At 40.6% G+C, this 16,844-nt stretch overlaps 1 protein-coding gene across 8 annotated transcripts in view; it reads left to right on the top strand.

The window, feature by feature from the left end:
* The window catches only part of TM9SF2 (transmembrane 9 superfamily protein member 2), a 483,300-nt gene that overhangs the window by 132,586 nt on the left and 333,870 nt on the right, over positions 1–16,844 (top strand). For 6 of the 8 annotated variants that reach the window (XM_067766156.1, XM_067766149.1, XM_067766150.1 and 3 more), the window contains exon 2: positions 11,053–11,247. The exons of the other annotated variants lie outside the window; for them this stretch is intronic. In XM_067766156.1, coding sequence (XP_067622257.1) covers positions 11,053–11,247 — 195 coding nt within the window. The remainder of the gene's footprint in view (positions 1–11,052; positions 11,248–16,844) is intronic. 8 annotated transcript variants of the gene reach the window in all.

Below are 16,844 nucleotides of genomic sequence, written 5' to 3'. Positions count from 1 at the left end.
ATATATTGTCCAACATTATTCTTCCTAATGAGAGATAACCAAATTTACAAATTGCAAAAGCAACAAAACCGAGCTATGCGATTTATTCTTAGGAAACGCTATGACACACCTATCAGAGATATGCTCGCCACTCTAAATTGGCTAAGCATTAAACAGGTACTGTTTTATCATACGATGAATTTTATTAGAAACATAATAGAAGGCAACTTGCCTGAATATTTGAAAAGTAATATAAAATATGTTCATTCCATAAATACAAGAAGAACAAATGGTTTTACTCTACCTGCTTATAGAACAGAAGCAGACAAATGTAATTTGTACTATAAAGGATTAAAATTCTACAATGAATTACAAAATGATGTTAAATCTAGTAACATAAGGGAATTTAAACACAAATTTTACAATTACTGTAGAACACTCCCATTCTAGTGTAAGATGGGCAAACTTTCGAATCATCAATAGCATTGCATACATCCCGATTACTCTACGCTGGCACTAGGAAGCTTTCCCACGTATGAAAAAGTAGCCGAAGCTCATACTGTAACGCATCACTCATCCTAGTAAGTGCATCGCCGTTTAGATGTTGCCTTCGCACTTTAAATACGTTAACAGCGTCAGATACAACTGGCAAAATCCTTGCATTGGTGTCATTCGTCTGCTACCCATCTCTCACTCCATTTGTGCAGTCAATAGATGCAGATAAATTAATTTAATTAGATTATGTATTAATTACTATATATAGGTATAAGCTAGGCTTAGTATAAGCTGTAAGAAATAAATAAATTAAAATAATATTCACTTAAACCTGAACACCCCTTACTTATTTCTCTATAGCATAGCCAACAATCACTATCGCTGCACGAATTTCTGGAGAGAATAGAGGAGCTCGCCGAATGTTACCGCATCCCCGTCGACCGGCTCCTCCTAACGATGCGTGGCAAAGCACTTCAATGGTACCGCATCCGTAAGCACCAAATCAACCACTGGAGCGATTTTCGAATGGAGGTGGAACATTTTTTTCTGCCTAAGCGTCATCTTCAACATTTAGAAGAGGCCATCAGAAAACGCAGGCAACAAGGCCGAGAAAAAGCCAAGGACTTCGTACTCGCATTGGAAAAGCTGATGCGCCAGCATCAGACAATGTGCAAGGAAAACAACCTCGAGCGAATATACGATGGCCTACGCGTTGAATACCGCCTCTTCGTCAAGCGCAGCGGTTTTAAGACGATCGATGAGCTCCTGGAAATAACGGAAGAATATGACCTGCTAAAAATCGAGGAAGCGAAACAGGGCAAAGTGGCGATCCACAGCATGTATCATCTTCAAACGGAGTACGATAGCAAGGAGTGCTGCTGGCGCTGCAAGGAACGCGGACACCGCCGCTTCCAATGCAGGGGCCGCTGGAGAATGTTCTGCTCCAGGTGTGGACAAGACAACATCCTCTCCAGGGACTGCCTATGCCCTTCGACCAACAAATCCGCCGACAACAACATGTCCAGGATGCCGTCAAACCATGTGAGAGGAAGCCGCCAAGCATTATTTGTTCGGCCAGAGAAGCCAATGGAACCACCAAGCTGCGAGCCCACTACCGAAATGCAAGTAGATGACCGTTTCTACATACCGATAACAATCGAGGGCATGGGCGTGCGCGCGCTAGCGGACACCGGCGCCACCCTCTCATACGTCGATGAGTCAATACGAAACCACCTGGAGAGGAACAACATCAAACCACCACGTACCAGACAACCTAGGCGTAGTCACCACTCACTTACCCCTAGAGTGGCGGCGTCACCCCTCATGCACTTCAGAATTCTGCAGTTCAACTGTAATGGACTAACTGCGAAGATTACGGAGATAGTCGATTGCATGAAGCGGCACAACATCCGCATTGCTGCGATTCAAGAGACTAAACTCACAGCAAGATCTGCATTGCAGACCTGCTCTGGTTATAATGTCCACAGGAAAGACCACGAGAGCGGAAATGGAGGCGGCCTCGCGTTTATTATACACCACTCTGTGCAATATCATATATTTGATCCTGGCATCGACCGCAGTGACAATGTCTTAGAACGTCAAGGCCTATCTGTCCGGTCAGGCGATTCAAATCTAGAAATCATCAACATCTACATCCCTCCTGTCACCTGTTGCCCCAGTGGATACCGCCCTAATATCGAGGCCTTACTCACTGGCAACAATCGCATTATCTTAGGCGATTTCAATGCCCATCACGACCTATGGCATTCAAACTTGCGGGCGGACAGTAGGGGTGAGATGTTGGCGGATCAAATAGACGAAACGACGTTCTGCACAATAAACGGAGACGCCCCCACACGTATGGTAGGAAGCTGTCATAGCTCGCCAGATATCTCAATCGTGAGCGCAGAACTCGTAAACTGCGTCAACTGGCAGCCGATGGTAACATTGGCATCCGACCACCTGCCCATACTTATTTCGTTCGAGCGTACCGCCGACTTCATCGTCACCGAAAAACGCACTTTCATAAACTTCAAAAAAGGAAAGTGGGAAGAATATAAATCTGCAACAGACAGCAGCTTTGCTGCCCTCCCTATCCCGACTGATGCCCGCCAAGGGGAGCGTGCCTTCCGTAAGGTCATTGAATCCGCCTCAGCACATTTCATTCCCGCCGGGAGAATTCCCGAAATCCGGCCCCACTTCCCGGCGGAGGCCGCGAGCTTAGCGAGGGAACGCGACCTTATAAGACAGCTTGATCCAGGCGACCCTCAAATAAGGGATATAAACCAACGCATCAGATTGCTTGTGGACGAACACAAGCGGGCGAAATGGGAAGAGCAGCTAAGAGGTTGTAACCTCTCTACCGGTGTACGTAAACTTTGGTCCACCGTAAAGTCCCTATCGAATCCGACTAAGCACAAAGCCAAAGTTTCCATCGCCTTTGGCGATAAGGTGCTGTCGGATGCGAAAAAATGCGCGAGCGCTTTCTGCCGACAATATATAATGCATCCTACGGTCGACAAAGATAGACGGAGAGCCAATAGACACGCACATAAACACAAACTCAGCGCGTCACCAATTACCATCACCGCTAGAGAGGTTGAGGACGCCATTGGTCGCGCTAAACCATCCAAAGCAGTGGGCCCAGACGGCATAGCCATGCCGATGCTTAAAAACCTAGGGAAAGAGGGTTTCAAATATTTAGCGCATGTCTTCAACCTGTCTCTTTCCACCTTTGTCATACCCGAGAAATGGAAAATGGCCAAGGTGGTCCCGCTACTAAAGCCTGGGAAACCAGCTAACGTAGGTGAGTCATATCGTCCGATATCTCTCCTATCGCCAGTGGCAAAGACGCTTGAAGCCATTTGTCTCCCTTATTTCCAAGCACATTTGCAGCTAGCCCCTCATCAGCATGGCTTCAGAAAACTCCATAGCACTACCTCCGCGCTAAATGTCATTAGCACCCAGATAAATTGCGGTTTGAATCAATATCCCCACCACAGAACAGTACTCGTAGCGTTAGACCTATCAAAAGCTTTTGATACGGTCAACCATGGATCGTTACTGCAAGACCTGGAAGGGTCTACCCTTCCCCCATGTCTTAAAAGGTGGACCGCAAATTATCTGGGTGGTCGGCAGGCATCGGTGCAATTCAGAAACGAAACATCAAAACAAAGGAGAATTAAACAAGGGGTGCCACAGGGTGGTGTCCTATCCCCGCTTTTGTTTAATTTCTACATATCTAAGCTACCTTCACCACCGGAAGGAGTCACAATCGTTTCCTATGCCGATGACTGCACAATAATGGTCACAGGCCCAGGCCCAAAGATCGATGAGCTATGCAATAAAATAAACGGCTATCTCCCTGATCTCTCCAGTTTTTTCGCCTCGCGAAACCTGGCATTGTCACCGACTAAATCTTCCGCGACCTTATTTACAACATGGACGCCCCAATTGTCGACCATATTGAACATCCACGTCGATGGCACTACGCTACCGACTGTCCTACACCCCAAAATCTTGGGTGTGACGTTTGATCAGGATCTACATTTTGGTGCGCACGCAACCGCAATTGCTCCAAGAATTCAGAGCCGTAATAAAATTCTCAAATCCCTTGCTGGCAGTACCTGTGGAAAAGATAAAGAAACGCTCTTGACCACATACAAAGCAATTAGCCAGCCGATTACGTGCTACGCGTCACCCATATGGTCGCCAAGCCTAAAAACCACCCACTGGAAGAAACTACAGGCCTGCCAAAATACTGCTCTCAGAATCGCCACGGGCTGTCTTCTTATGTCCCCAGAACACCATCTGCATAATGAGGCGAGAATACTCCCCATCAGGGAGAGAAATGAGATGCTGACCAAACAGTTTCTGTTGAATACCCAGAAACCTGGGCATCCCAACAGACATCTGATTGACGAACCAGCACCGCCTAGGGGCCTAAGGAGTCATCTCCGTAAGCATTTTGAGGAAATACGGCACCTGAGAACCCAGCCGTATGAAGCGGAAAAACACAAGCAGGTCCTTGGTGAACTCCATAGACAGGCGTCGGACCTTTATGTCGGGAATTGCCCGGTGAATCCAGTACTTGAAGAAAAATATCCAGAACTCGCAGAAGAGGAACGCATACTCCCCAGGGAAACGCGTGTCACTCTTGCTCAACTTCGTTCTGGATACTGTAACAGGTTAAACTCTTACCTATCCAGAATCAACCCCGACATACAAAATGTATGCCCTGCTTGCAATGTGTCCCCACATGACACCAACCATCTCTTTAATTGTAATGTGGAACCAACGCCTCTAACACCCCTTTCCTTATGGTCCACCCCTGTTGAAACGGCAAGTTTCCTTGGACTTCCGTTAGAGGATATTGATGACAATTTGTGATCGGTCGCGGCTATTAGGTGGGGCGAGCATTGCTACAACAACAACAACCACGTACCAGTGACGAACGACTAAAACAATGATGTCCGTCATCCCGAACCTGGCAGAACGGATGATCTTAGGAATGGACTTTCTACGGGAAAGGGGAATCACCCTCACGCTAGATGGCCAGCCGTTAGAAGTCACCTTGACCAGGAGATCAGCCTAGCTAGACACACTATGTGCAATGACCAGCCGGGAGCACGTGAACAATGGCTAAAATTCGGAGCAGGAAACTTTTTCAGCGCACCACCAGAAGCGATTGAGTAAAACCATTAGCCCAATTACCGCAGCCGAACATTCGACCATCCGTAAACATAACCGACCGCTGAAGCAACGCTTCTACCCCCGTTACCCGGCTATACAAAAATACAACTTCAATAAAGAGTACCGAAAAAGAGCGCCGAACGCGACATGCAATGCGCTCTCCCGCCGCCCGTTACAAAACACCGAACCAGACATATTTTACACAAGAAAAAGCGACAGAGAAGAGCCCGGTGAGATTACTGGCAACCATGCAATATCCGCAGCCATGGGAAATAGTAACCGCCGACTTCGTGCCACCACTACCAGCAAAGAAGCAATTACCTCCTCGCCATGATCTACAAATTCTACAAGTGGGTGGAGTTAATCCCGGCGCGCCAAGCAAAAACGGCAAGCGTGTTCAAAGCGCTACAAAAAAGGTCATATACTTACTTGGCCGTCCGAAAACCTTCCTCACCGACAATGGGAAGCAGTTCGGCGGAAAAGCGTTAGCACCGTTCCTGAGCGACCACCGCACATGGGATTAGGATATTCCACAAATGGCACTTGCAATAAACATGGTCGGAAAAGAGGGTACAAAAGCATCTGCAGCTGGCATAAACTTCGGCGAAATAAAACGACGTCAGAGCGGGTGCACATGGAGGGAGCAGTACCAGTGGCCAGCCAACCGAGCAAAAACGCAAAGGGGACCAAATTTTTTCTGGTCACATTTTACCGAATACCTGATGGCCATGATGAAATCACAACCCGAGGAAGATGGAAACGAAGAAGAAGAATATGATGTATTATAATGAATTGTATGAAATATACTCTGTTAGTTTTAAGAACAATGAAATGTAATTATTCTTACGTTATAAAAATTAATTAAAACGTGACATATAAACATAAACTCTGTTAGATATAAGTGGAATGACTGTATATTTTTGAGAGAAAAGAAAAACAAATAATAAAGTTCTTCGCACACATGCACACCGGCATAAGGCCTAGGCCATGCCTGGAGATCCATCTTTCCCCACCGCAGCTTTCCGTCAACCGAAGTGGGAGGGGGACTGTAACGTAGCGTTACAATAACATCACCCCCTGTACTTCCTTATTCACTTAAACCTGAACCCCCTGTACTTATTTCTCTATAGCATAGCCAACAAGCACTATGGTAAATAACCACACGCTACCAACGACTGATAGCAAACCAATGATGTGTTCCGTCAACACAAGAAAATCACAATAATGGTGTATTGGTTTCTCAACCAGTTTGCGGCACCACCCATATAAACAGCGAATTTGCATTTTTGCAATTCAGTCCTCGCAGGTGAGCCAGCGGGAGTGGTTGTCTTTTTAAAGACAAATTTGCCACTCCGGCTAGCTAGCTGAGTGGAAGGGGGCGCTGTCATGGCGCGGGTCACCCTCCACCAGGGCTGGACGACGCGAGTGGAGTCTTCGGACTATCCTTCCCTCCGTCGCTCACCCTGGTGTTGAGCGGCCGCCGCCTCAATGACCAAATACTCCTTCCCCCGCGGCTCGGACTGAGCGGAAAGGACGCTGCCATGGCGCAAGTCACCCTTCACCTTGGCTGGACGATGCGAGTAGTGTCTTCGGACTATCCTTCCCTCCGTCGCCCACCTCGGTTTGAGCGGCCCAGTCTCTTCCCCAGGTGACTGACCCCGCCGACTATCGATCCTGCGGAAGACTACCGATCAATCCGATCCCGCCGATACCGTCAACCGACCCCGCCCGGAACGAGCCGTCGCTGTCCAGGTAAACACCATCGTCAGCCTACTTCCGTCCCGCCACCGACCGTTGGCCGTCTGTCATCATACCGCCGTTAAGCCGCTGCTACGATGACCGTTGGCCGTCTGCCATCCTACCGCCGTTAAGCCGCTGCATCCGTCCCGCCGATGCTACGACGACCATTGGCCGTCCGCCATCCTACCGTCGTTAAGTCACTGCTTCTATCCCGCCGCTGCTTCCGTGCGCCGTACTAATCCGTCCGTTCAACCGTCCTACCTAACCTCTTCTGCTCCAACGACCATTAGCCGCCGCTCCGCCCCCCTCACCATCTTGCGACGGAAAGCTGCTGCCCGTCTAGTATCTCCAGCCTCGTGTGCGTGTCTTCGTAACACATAAATAGTGTGTATTTATTCAGTAGGGGTTTGGGGGACCTTTACTCGACTCTGGATTGACTGAGCGTTACCCCAGCCTTAGACAAAACCCACCTCATAGACGGATAAAGCGATGAAACTTTGTAGGTGGGTTGACTTTATGCCGCAGAATAGAAAATTAGTAAAATCTTCGATAATGGGCGTGGCACCGCCCACTTGTAAAAGAAGGTAATTTAAAAGTTTTGCAAGCTGTAATTTGGCAGTCGTTGAAGATATCATGATGAAACTTGGCAGGAACGTTACTCCTATTACTATATGTGTTCTAAATAATAATTAGCAAAAACGGAAGACGAACACGCCTACTCTTTAAAAAAAATTTGGTTAAAGTCAAATTTTAACAAAAATTTAATATCTTTACTGTATATAAGTAAATTATGTCAACATTCATCTCCAGTAATGATATGGTGCAACAAAATACAAAAATAAAAGAAAATTTCAAAATAGGCGTGGCTCCGCCCTTTTTTCATTTAATTTGTCTAGAATACTTTTAATGCTATAAGTCGAACAAAAATTTACCAATCCTTATGGTAAGGGCATAGCTTCTATGACGATAAATGTTTTCTGTGAAAATGGGCGAAATCGGTTGAAGCCACGCTCAGTTTTTACACACAGTCGACCGTCTGCCCGCTCGGTCGTTAACACGATAACTTGAGCAAAAATCGATATATCTTTACTAAACTTAGTTCACGTACTTATCTGAACTCATTTTATCTTGGTATTAAAAATGGGCGAAATCCGACTACGACCACGCCTACTTTTTCGATATCGAAAATTTTGAAAAATTAAAAAAATTCCATAATTACATACCAAATACGAAAAAAGGGATTAAACATGGTGGTTGGATTGGTTTCTTACGCAACATATAACTTTAGAAAAAACTTGTAAAATGGGTGTGACATCTACCATATTAAGTAGAAGAAAATGAAAAAGTTCTGCAGGGCGAAATCCAAGCCATTGGAATCATGACAGGAATACTGCTCCTGGTATTACATATATAAATAAATTAGCCGTACCCGACAGATGATGTTCTTGGTCCGATATCTCGAAAACGCCTTCACATATACAACTAAGGTTCACTCCCCTTTTAAAACCCTCATCAATACCCTTAATTTGATACCCATATCGTACAAACACATTCTAGAGTCACCCCTGGTCCACCTTTATGGCGATATTTCGAAACGGCATCCACCTATAGTACTAAGGGCCACTCCCTTTTAAAATACTCATTATCACCTTTGATTTGATACCCATATCGTACAAACACATTATAGAGTCACCCCTGGTCCACCTTTATGGCGATTTCTCGAAAAGGCGTTCACCTGTAGAAATATGGTCCAATCCCTTTTAAAATACTCTTTATTACCTTCCATTTGATACCAATGTCATACAAACACATTCCAGGGTTACCTTGGTTCATTTTCCTACATGCTGATTTTCTCTTATTTTGTCTCCAAAGCTCTCAGCTGAGTATGTAATGTTCGGTTACACCCGAACTTAGCCTTCCTTACTTATTGGAACTATGTTCATTCAAAGAAAGGCCGCCGTGGTGTGATGGTAGCGTGCTCCGCCTACCACACCGAAGATCTTGGGTTCACGCCCTGGCCAAATCAACATCAAAAAGTTTCAGAAATAAGTTTTTTCAATTAGAAGGAAATTTTTCTAAGCTGGTCCGCCCCTCGGCAGTGATTGGTAAGCACTCCGAGTGTATTTCTGCCATGAAAAGCTCTCAGTGAAAACTCATCTGCATTGCATATGCCGTTTGGATTCGGCATAAAACAAGTAATCCCGCCAATTTGTAGGAAAAATTAAAAAAAAGGAGCACGACGCAAATTGGAAGACAAGCTCGACCTAAAATCTCTTCGGAGGTTGTCGCACCTTAGATTTTTTTTTTTTTGTTAAATTTAATGACATTTGCTCTAACAGTTTCGTCGATTAGGCAAATCATTTTGCTGACTTCTTCAAATCTACTTGTGTTGTTGAGGCGATTAAATTTGATAACAGCTATCTTGCTGATAGGCCCAGACCTTTAGACTTTGGGTCATTGTCTGTATCTGAAACCGATATTATCTTGGGTATATCCTCCTTACAGTCCACAATCAAAAATGATATAGATGGATTGCCTACTTTTTTATTTAACAAGTGTAATATTTCTCTTTGTGTGCCATTGTGCCACATTTTCAATATTTCGCTATCGATTAGAGTTTTTGTTGATCGCTCGAAGCAGGCGTCTATCACCCCTTTCTTCAAGTCTGGCAATAACAATGAAGTAAAGAATTACAGGCCAATATCTAAACTGTCAACATGTTCAAATTCTTGAAAATGTAGTTAAAAACAAATTATCATTAGCTATAAATTGAATAGTCGATCCATGTCAGCATGGTTTTATTGCAGGACATTCGACTGTCACAAATCTGGCTGTATTCTCTCAGTTTTGTGTCACTGCGTTTAAGGATGGATGTCAAGTTGACATTATTATTGGGTCGTTATTTTACAAATCGTACGGATATGTAGAAAACAAATTTTTCTCTTTTTTAAAAGACACCAAATGTATTTGTTGGAATCTTTTCGCAATTTAAGTCAACACATATATCAGGATTTCCTCGAAAAAAAATTTTTTTTCAGAGATCTGCATGTGCTCAGATTCGTTGGGTAAGCAAACTTGCCCACATTCAAAATGCTATATCTTTGGTTCCACTCGTCGTATCTTATTCATTTTTTTTATTTTGAAGGTAATATTTACTTTATAACTGCGTAAAAAAATATTTAATTATAAAAAATCAAAATAATGAATAAAAAATGAATTTTTTAAATAATTATTACATACTGGTTTCGCCCACGAATATTTTCGAAAAAATATATCTAATATGCGATACACTTTCATCTAAAAAACCCTTTTTATTTTAAGTTGGACAATTTTGTGGTTAAAAAGATATTAACTTATTTCTGACCTGGCCTCGAGCAACTTCCTTACATTTACTCGCAGCAGATGTATGCATTAGGCCGGGTCGATTTGTGGGGAGGCAAAAAAATCGCCCATTGCTCTGTGAAAATCATATTCTAGGGATCAAAATAAGAAACTTTGCCGAAGGAACCATGCCTCTAAAACGAATTCTGATGTTGTTGTGTGGGTTTTTTATTCAACCGTTTTAAAAAATGAAGGCATCACTGTGATGCATTTGCATGTCGTAAACATAGTTGTGTGGGTTTTTTATTCAACCGTTTTAAAAATGAAGGTATCACTGTGACACAATTGCAGATCGTAAAATTGCTTGTGTTTTTTTTTTTTTAAGCCACCACAAGACACAGCAGGTAGAATTGAAATTGCCCTACCCAAAAGTTCGACCCAAATTGGGGGACATCAGAATTCGTTCTAGAGGTATGGTTCCTTCGGCAAAGTTTCTTATTTTGATCCCTAGAATACGATTTTCACAGAGCAATGAGCGATTTTTAAATCGACCCGCCCTAGTGTGTATGATTGGTCAACTTAACTACAACATACATACATATATGTACTTGTAAACAAACCTACTAATCACTTAGCAGGTAGCTAGTTTTACGAAATTATTATCTATGCCAGAATTAGTATAAGTAGATGTAAGATTGTAAATAGAGAACAGAATAAAATTTTATTTCAATGTAGAACATCGTTCATTTCCTTCATTCAGAAAGGTCTTGTTTTATTATCTTGTGAAAGAAATAATGCTTTTATTTTTATTTAAAATTTTTTTAGTCGGACATTATTTTGTACGTCAACCGCCTGAATACGGAAGAGTCTGTAATTCCTTATGAATATCATTACTTCGACTTTTGTACTGGCAATGAAAAGAACTCTCCCGTTGAAAATTTAGGACAAGTAGTTTTTGGAGAGCGCATTCGACCAGGACCTTATGATATTGAATTTCTCAGAGATGTCAAATGCGATGTGGTAAGTTAATTTGAATACATATCGATTACACTCATTACATGATTTGCATCATATTTAAACAGTAAAGAAACTACGTTCAGAATTGCTTCGAAAGGTTAGTTCGGTCTTGAAACTGAACGCACTTCACAGTTTTCTCGCTCATGGTTGCTTTTCCAAAGAAAGAATTTTTTTATATATTTGTGTATATATTTCTTTGAATAAATACATAAATACGTGTGTGAAATAATTCCGTAAAGTAATTAAATGTGGAATTCTTTAACGTTTATTAAAATTAGATTCATCATCATCATCATCAATAGTTGGCGCTTAACCGCCTATCCGATTTTGGCCGTTTCGTAATAAGTCACGCCAGGTATCCACGTTTCGCGACAATACTCAGTACAATGTAGCAATTTACTTTTCAGTTGCCTACTACGTTTGAGTTCTAAGCTGATATTGTTTTCGCTGTTAATGCTGGTTATAAGATAGACATAGTCCTTCACAGTCTCAAATGTATATCCGTTAACAGTGACGTGGTTGCGAAGGCGCAAATGCGCCGATTCTTTCTTGGATGACAGTAAGAAGTTCGTATTGTTCTCATTCACCGGAATGCCCACTTTTTTGCTTCTTAATCTAGTCCAGAGAAGACAGAACTCACGGCATTTGTTAAGCCAACAATATCAATAACATCAGCTTACGCCAGTAATATTATGCTCTTATATTAGATTAAGCTATCCTAAACCGTGATTAACTGCTAGAACTAAAACAAAACTAATAAATGATAAAGTGGGTGGCTTCAAAAAAAAAAAGCTAAGTCAACAACGAGAAAACTTACGTGCCATATATGCACTATATGTAGTTAGTCCGAGCAATCCACGAAAACGGTTGTTTGTAGCCAAAATGAATGCCTTCCATGAGAATCAAAGTGGGACTTAATCTAAAGGTGAACAGCTGTAAGAATAGCTTTACGAGTTTTTTAAGCGGGGATTACCCTTATTGCTTTAAATGTATGAAAACATTTATTTGAAGCAATTTTTAATTTATAATTTTATTTAATAATTTATAATTTTATTTAATAAATAATAATTAAACAACGTGACATCAGGATGGACAAGGCGACAGCTGTTTCGATTATACCTTGTAAATCTCTTCAAAGCCTTTTCACCCGGGAGTGGGATTTGAACCCGCACTCCTACGATGGTTGAAGTGTTACAAACGCATTCAGCCACGTCATGACCTAGTTGTTGTAAACCTTATCCCAATTGCCTTTGCATATTTTCTTTATTCATAGTCCATACTTCGTATGGCATCATATAGTAAAGTTATGCGTTGGTAAGGCGGTTTTCAAAGAAACTTGGTGTTGTTTTTGTTCTATTTATAGAACTACAACGAATTAACCAATGTTGTCTATTTGAATGAGTTTTTTAAGCGGGGATTACCCTTATGGCTTTAAATATATGAAACCATTTATTTGAAGCAATTTTTAATTTATAATTTTATTTAATAATTTGGGAAAAATTTAAACAACGTGACATCAGGACGGACAAGGCGACAGCTGTTCCGATTATACCTTGTGAATCTCTTCAAAGCCTTTTCTCCCGGGAGTGGGATTTGAACCCGCACTCCTACTATGGTTGAAGTGTTACAAACGCATTCAGCCACGTCATGCCTTAGGTGTTGTAAACCTTATCCCAATTGCCTTCTTTGCATATTTTCTTTATTCATAGTCCATACTTCGTATGGCATCATATAGTAAAGTTATGCGTTGGTAAGGCATTTTTCAAAGAAACTTGGTGTTGTTTTTGTTCTATTTATAGAACTACAACGAATTAACCAATGTTGTCTATTTGAATGAGTTTTTTAAGCGGGGATTACCCTTATGGCTTTAAATGTATGAAACCGTTTATTTGAAGCAATTTTTAATTTATAATTTTATTTAATAATTTGGGAAAAATTTAAACAACGTGACATCAGGACGGACAAGACAACAGCTGTTTCGATTATACCTTGTAAATCTCTTCAAAGCCTTTTCTCCCGGGAGTGGGATTTGTCGCCTTGTCCGTGCTGTTGTCACGTTGTTTAAATTTTTCCTAAATTATTGAATAACTTTACGGTTCTTGGGCTGTAAAAGGAAGCGTTTAACCTGCATAACCAACCAACATTACCAAAATGCTCGTTTTGCATATTACATTTTATAAGATTGTGTTTGGTTTATATTCGTCCTACTTTCCTTTTTCGAATTTGATGAAAGTGCGTTTCTCAGATGTGATGAACTCGTCTTTTTATTTAAGCGAGAAGACTATGTGTATGTGGTCGGATGCCAATGTTACCATCGCCTGCAATTTGACGCAGTTTACAAGCCCTTCTCTTCCCAATTAACAACCTCACGTACGTGAGAGGAATCCTGTTACAAACATGAATTTATCATACACATATATAACAGACAGGCTCTGGCGACTCCCAAGTTCCCATGGAATAGAGGGTGGCGGTATGGCCTAGGGGGTCCAATGTGGAAGGTTCGTGTGGTGTGGCACTAAGTCGCAAAATACAGGCGTGGGGCGGATACAGCAAGGTGCCACGAACGTTTTAAAGTGTCGGAGTCGACGAATTTTTACATCTAGTATCTATAAAATCGTGTCCGCCACACGCAGAAAACCCGTCTTTCTGGACTGGGGTAAAGTTCAACACCTTCCCGGAGCAAGAGAGTATGGAACAGTCAAGGATCTGCTCCGATGATGACAGCCTTGGCCAGAAAAATAATTTATATGATAATTAATGTTTTTTTAATTTTTCTATATTTGATGTTTTTTTGGATTAGTAGGTAGGAAATTTTTCAGACAACCTGCCTTACGTGCGCAGATAGATCAATTTCGAAGGTTGCTAAGCCTTCATCATCAGCACTCTTATGACTTACTATCTCAAAAACAAAATACAATTTTTCATTATAGAAAAGAAGATAATTATCATTAAAAAAAATGTTGTTCTGGCCTTGAGCTCGAATCGAACCTTGAATCCTTTGACAATACGCCGATAAAACAAAAACATAATTCAATCTTTTAAATAAAAATACTTGTTTTTAAATTGCACTTTATTAAAATAAGAAAAATTATTTTGCATATATATTAGCAACAGTTAAAAAAAAAAATAAAAAATTGCCATTGGTCAGAAGTTATGCCAAGTTTTCCAAGGATGCCCAGTACGCATATTCTTTGCCGGCTACATATACGGTAGGTTTTGTGATTGAGTCCCGAGTTACTGACACACATGCTTTATTTTATTGGATGTTTCCAGCTATTTAATTATTTATTAGTTTTATTTTAGAGTAAATTGTTTGGCGACCTTTCATATTTAATATATTTTTCTATTCGTTTTGCCTGCTCGAGGTCAATTAAAAAATAAACAAGTTTTTTTTAAAAATCCGATATATTTCGGTTACTCCGCGGTAACCGTCCTCAGGGATATAAACTGCAAAATCTATACAAACAAATAACATTATATAAACAAAATATTGATGAAGAATAACAACGAATGACATACATAACGAATGACATAAATTTGGTACTAATTTATTTGTAATTAAATGTCTGTAAATATGCGCGACGTTGTCCGTATCAGTAGTGTAGTTCAGTCGTATATTTGGCGTAGTCTTTATAATGTGTAATATTTCAAGTGAGAAACGCTTGGAATAATTTGCTTCTTGCTGTAAGATGGATGCTTTAGCGAAATTGGGAGAGTGTTCGCTCGATGCACAGTGTGCCATCAGCGCAGTTTTATGTGTAAAAGAATTTTGGCATTGTTTGGTGTCTGATTTATGCTGTGCCAATCGCGTTTTTAATTTTGATTTGGTTGTACCAACGTATACCTTGTTGCACAGCTCTTTCTGGTTTCCATTACATGGGATTTCATAAATGACATTGCTTTTGTTCATTTCCGGTATTTTTGACTTAGTTCTGTTAAATATGTTTTTAAGGGTACTTGTAGGCTTGTGAGATATTTTTATTTTCTCGTTATCGTAGCAATCTGACATTAAGCGTTCAGATAAATGGGGTACGTAAGTTACCGATTTGAATATTTTTGGTTTGTCTTGAATTTGATGCTGAATATTGTATTTTGATCTTTTAATAAGGGAGCTTATAATGTTGTCTGGGAAGTCATTTCGTTTTAATAAATATTTTATTTCGTCCGTAATCTCCTTGTGGTAAGTTTTGTCAGATATATTTAACATGCGTCGTATACAGCCCATTGCTGTATTCATAATAATCGTTTTAGGATGTTTAGAGTTAAAATTAATGATTCGTCCAGACGCTGGTTGTTTCTTATACTACCGTAATTTGCATATTTTGAATTTCGTTTTCTTGTATGATTGCAAAAAGGCCATCAACATATTTTGTAAGTACTCTTGGTTTCTGTTTTAGTTTTGTCATTGTTTTTTCCAAAAGTTCTTCCATAATTATATTAGCAATGACTGGCGATCCAGGTGATCCCATGGGCATTCCTTTTAATTGCGTGTAGATTGTGTCGTTAAATTTGAAGTACCTATTTTCTTCGATGCAAAATTTGAGGATATCCATAAATGTCTTCTTTGGTATCCTGGTGTGTTCTTTTATAATCGTCCATTTTATCTTGTATAATGTCAAGTGTTAAATGACTTGATTACATATAGAATTCTGAGACTTGACCCAACCTCCAAATTACAAAACAAAAATAATACTATAGCCGATAAACTAGTTTAAATGGGATATCGCTCGTTCCAAAGTAAAGATATGTAATTCAAAATTTTCATTTTTTAGGAAAAAAAAGTTTTGTTATTTTAAACAGTTAGATTTTAACTCTAATTAAGACAGCACCTGGAGATTCACGTCAATTTGGAAGGTATGACAGGAAACAAGAATTATTAAACTAGCAGATTACTAAAAAATGTCTTCATCTTACTTTAAAAGAGATGCTGAATTTAAGCTTTACTTTTCTCATGCTGAGTTAATTCACTTTTCAATAGAAAAATTATACAGCCAGAAATAGTTTCATACGTAGTAATTTGGAATACTACAGTTTCATTTAAAAAAATAAATCGATTTTATGAAATGCTGCGTTTCATTGGAGTACACGCTCAAAATTGTTTTTGTTAATTAATAAATCAAATATAAAATAAAAATTAGTTAAAATTAATATTGAAATAAAATTGACATCTTATTTAAAAATCTTTAAAAATATCATGCCAGACGTGATAGTATTTCCTTACGGATAGCAGCAATCGAATACTCAAAACTAATGCAGTTGTACAGTTCGTTATAGCGCGAGCACCAATTGCGAAGAGGGCTATATTTGGCAAAATTACGCCGTAGAATGGGTAAATGAAAGAGTGCATAGTGTCTTGTAGTTCTCGCAGGAACAGAAAAATTCAGGCTGCTTACAAGGTCAGTGGAGTCTATTTAGAGTTGGGTCGTTTCGTTCTGAACTTGTTCAATTGACCGAGTCTCTCAACTGAACAAGTGAACTAGATCTTTCTTTCGGTTCTATTTGTTCTTTTAGTTCGTTTTATCTAAAGTTATTCTTTCTCTCTTCTCGTTCGCGAACATTGTAAATTCATACAAACATACGCTGAAATTCACAGTGAGCAC

The sequence above is a fragment of the Eurosta solidaginis genome, chromosome 2 (genome assembly GCF_040869045.1).
Source record: "Eurosta solidaginis isolate ZX-2024a chromosome 2, ASM4086904v1, whole genome shotgun sequence".
Lineage (NCBI taxonomy): Eukaryota > Metazoa > Arthropoda > Insecta > Diptera > Tephritidae > Eurosta > Eurosta solidaginis.
Note: the sequence above shows the minus strand (reverse complement) of the source record. Positions and strands in the feature narration are given on the sequence as shown.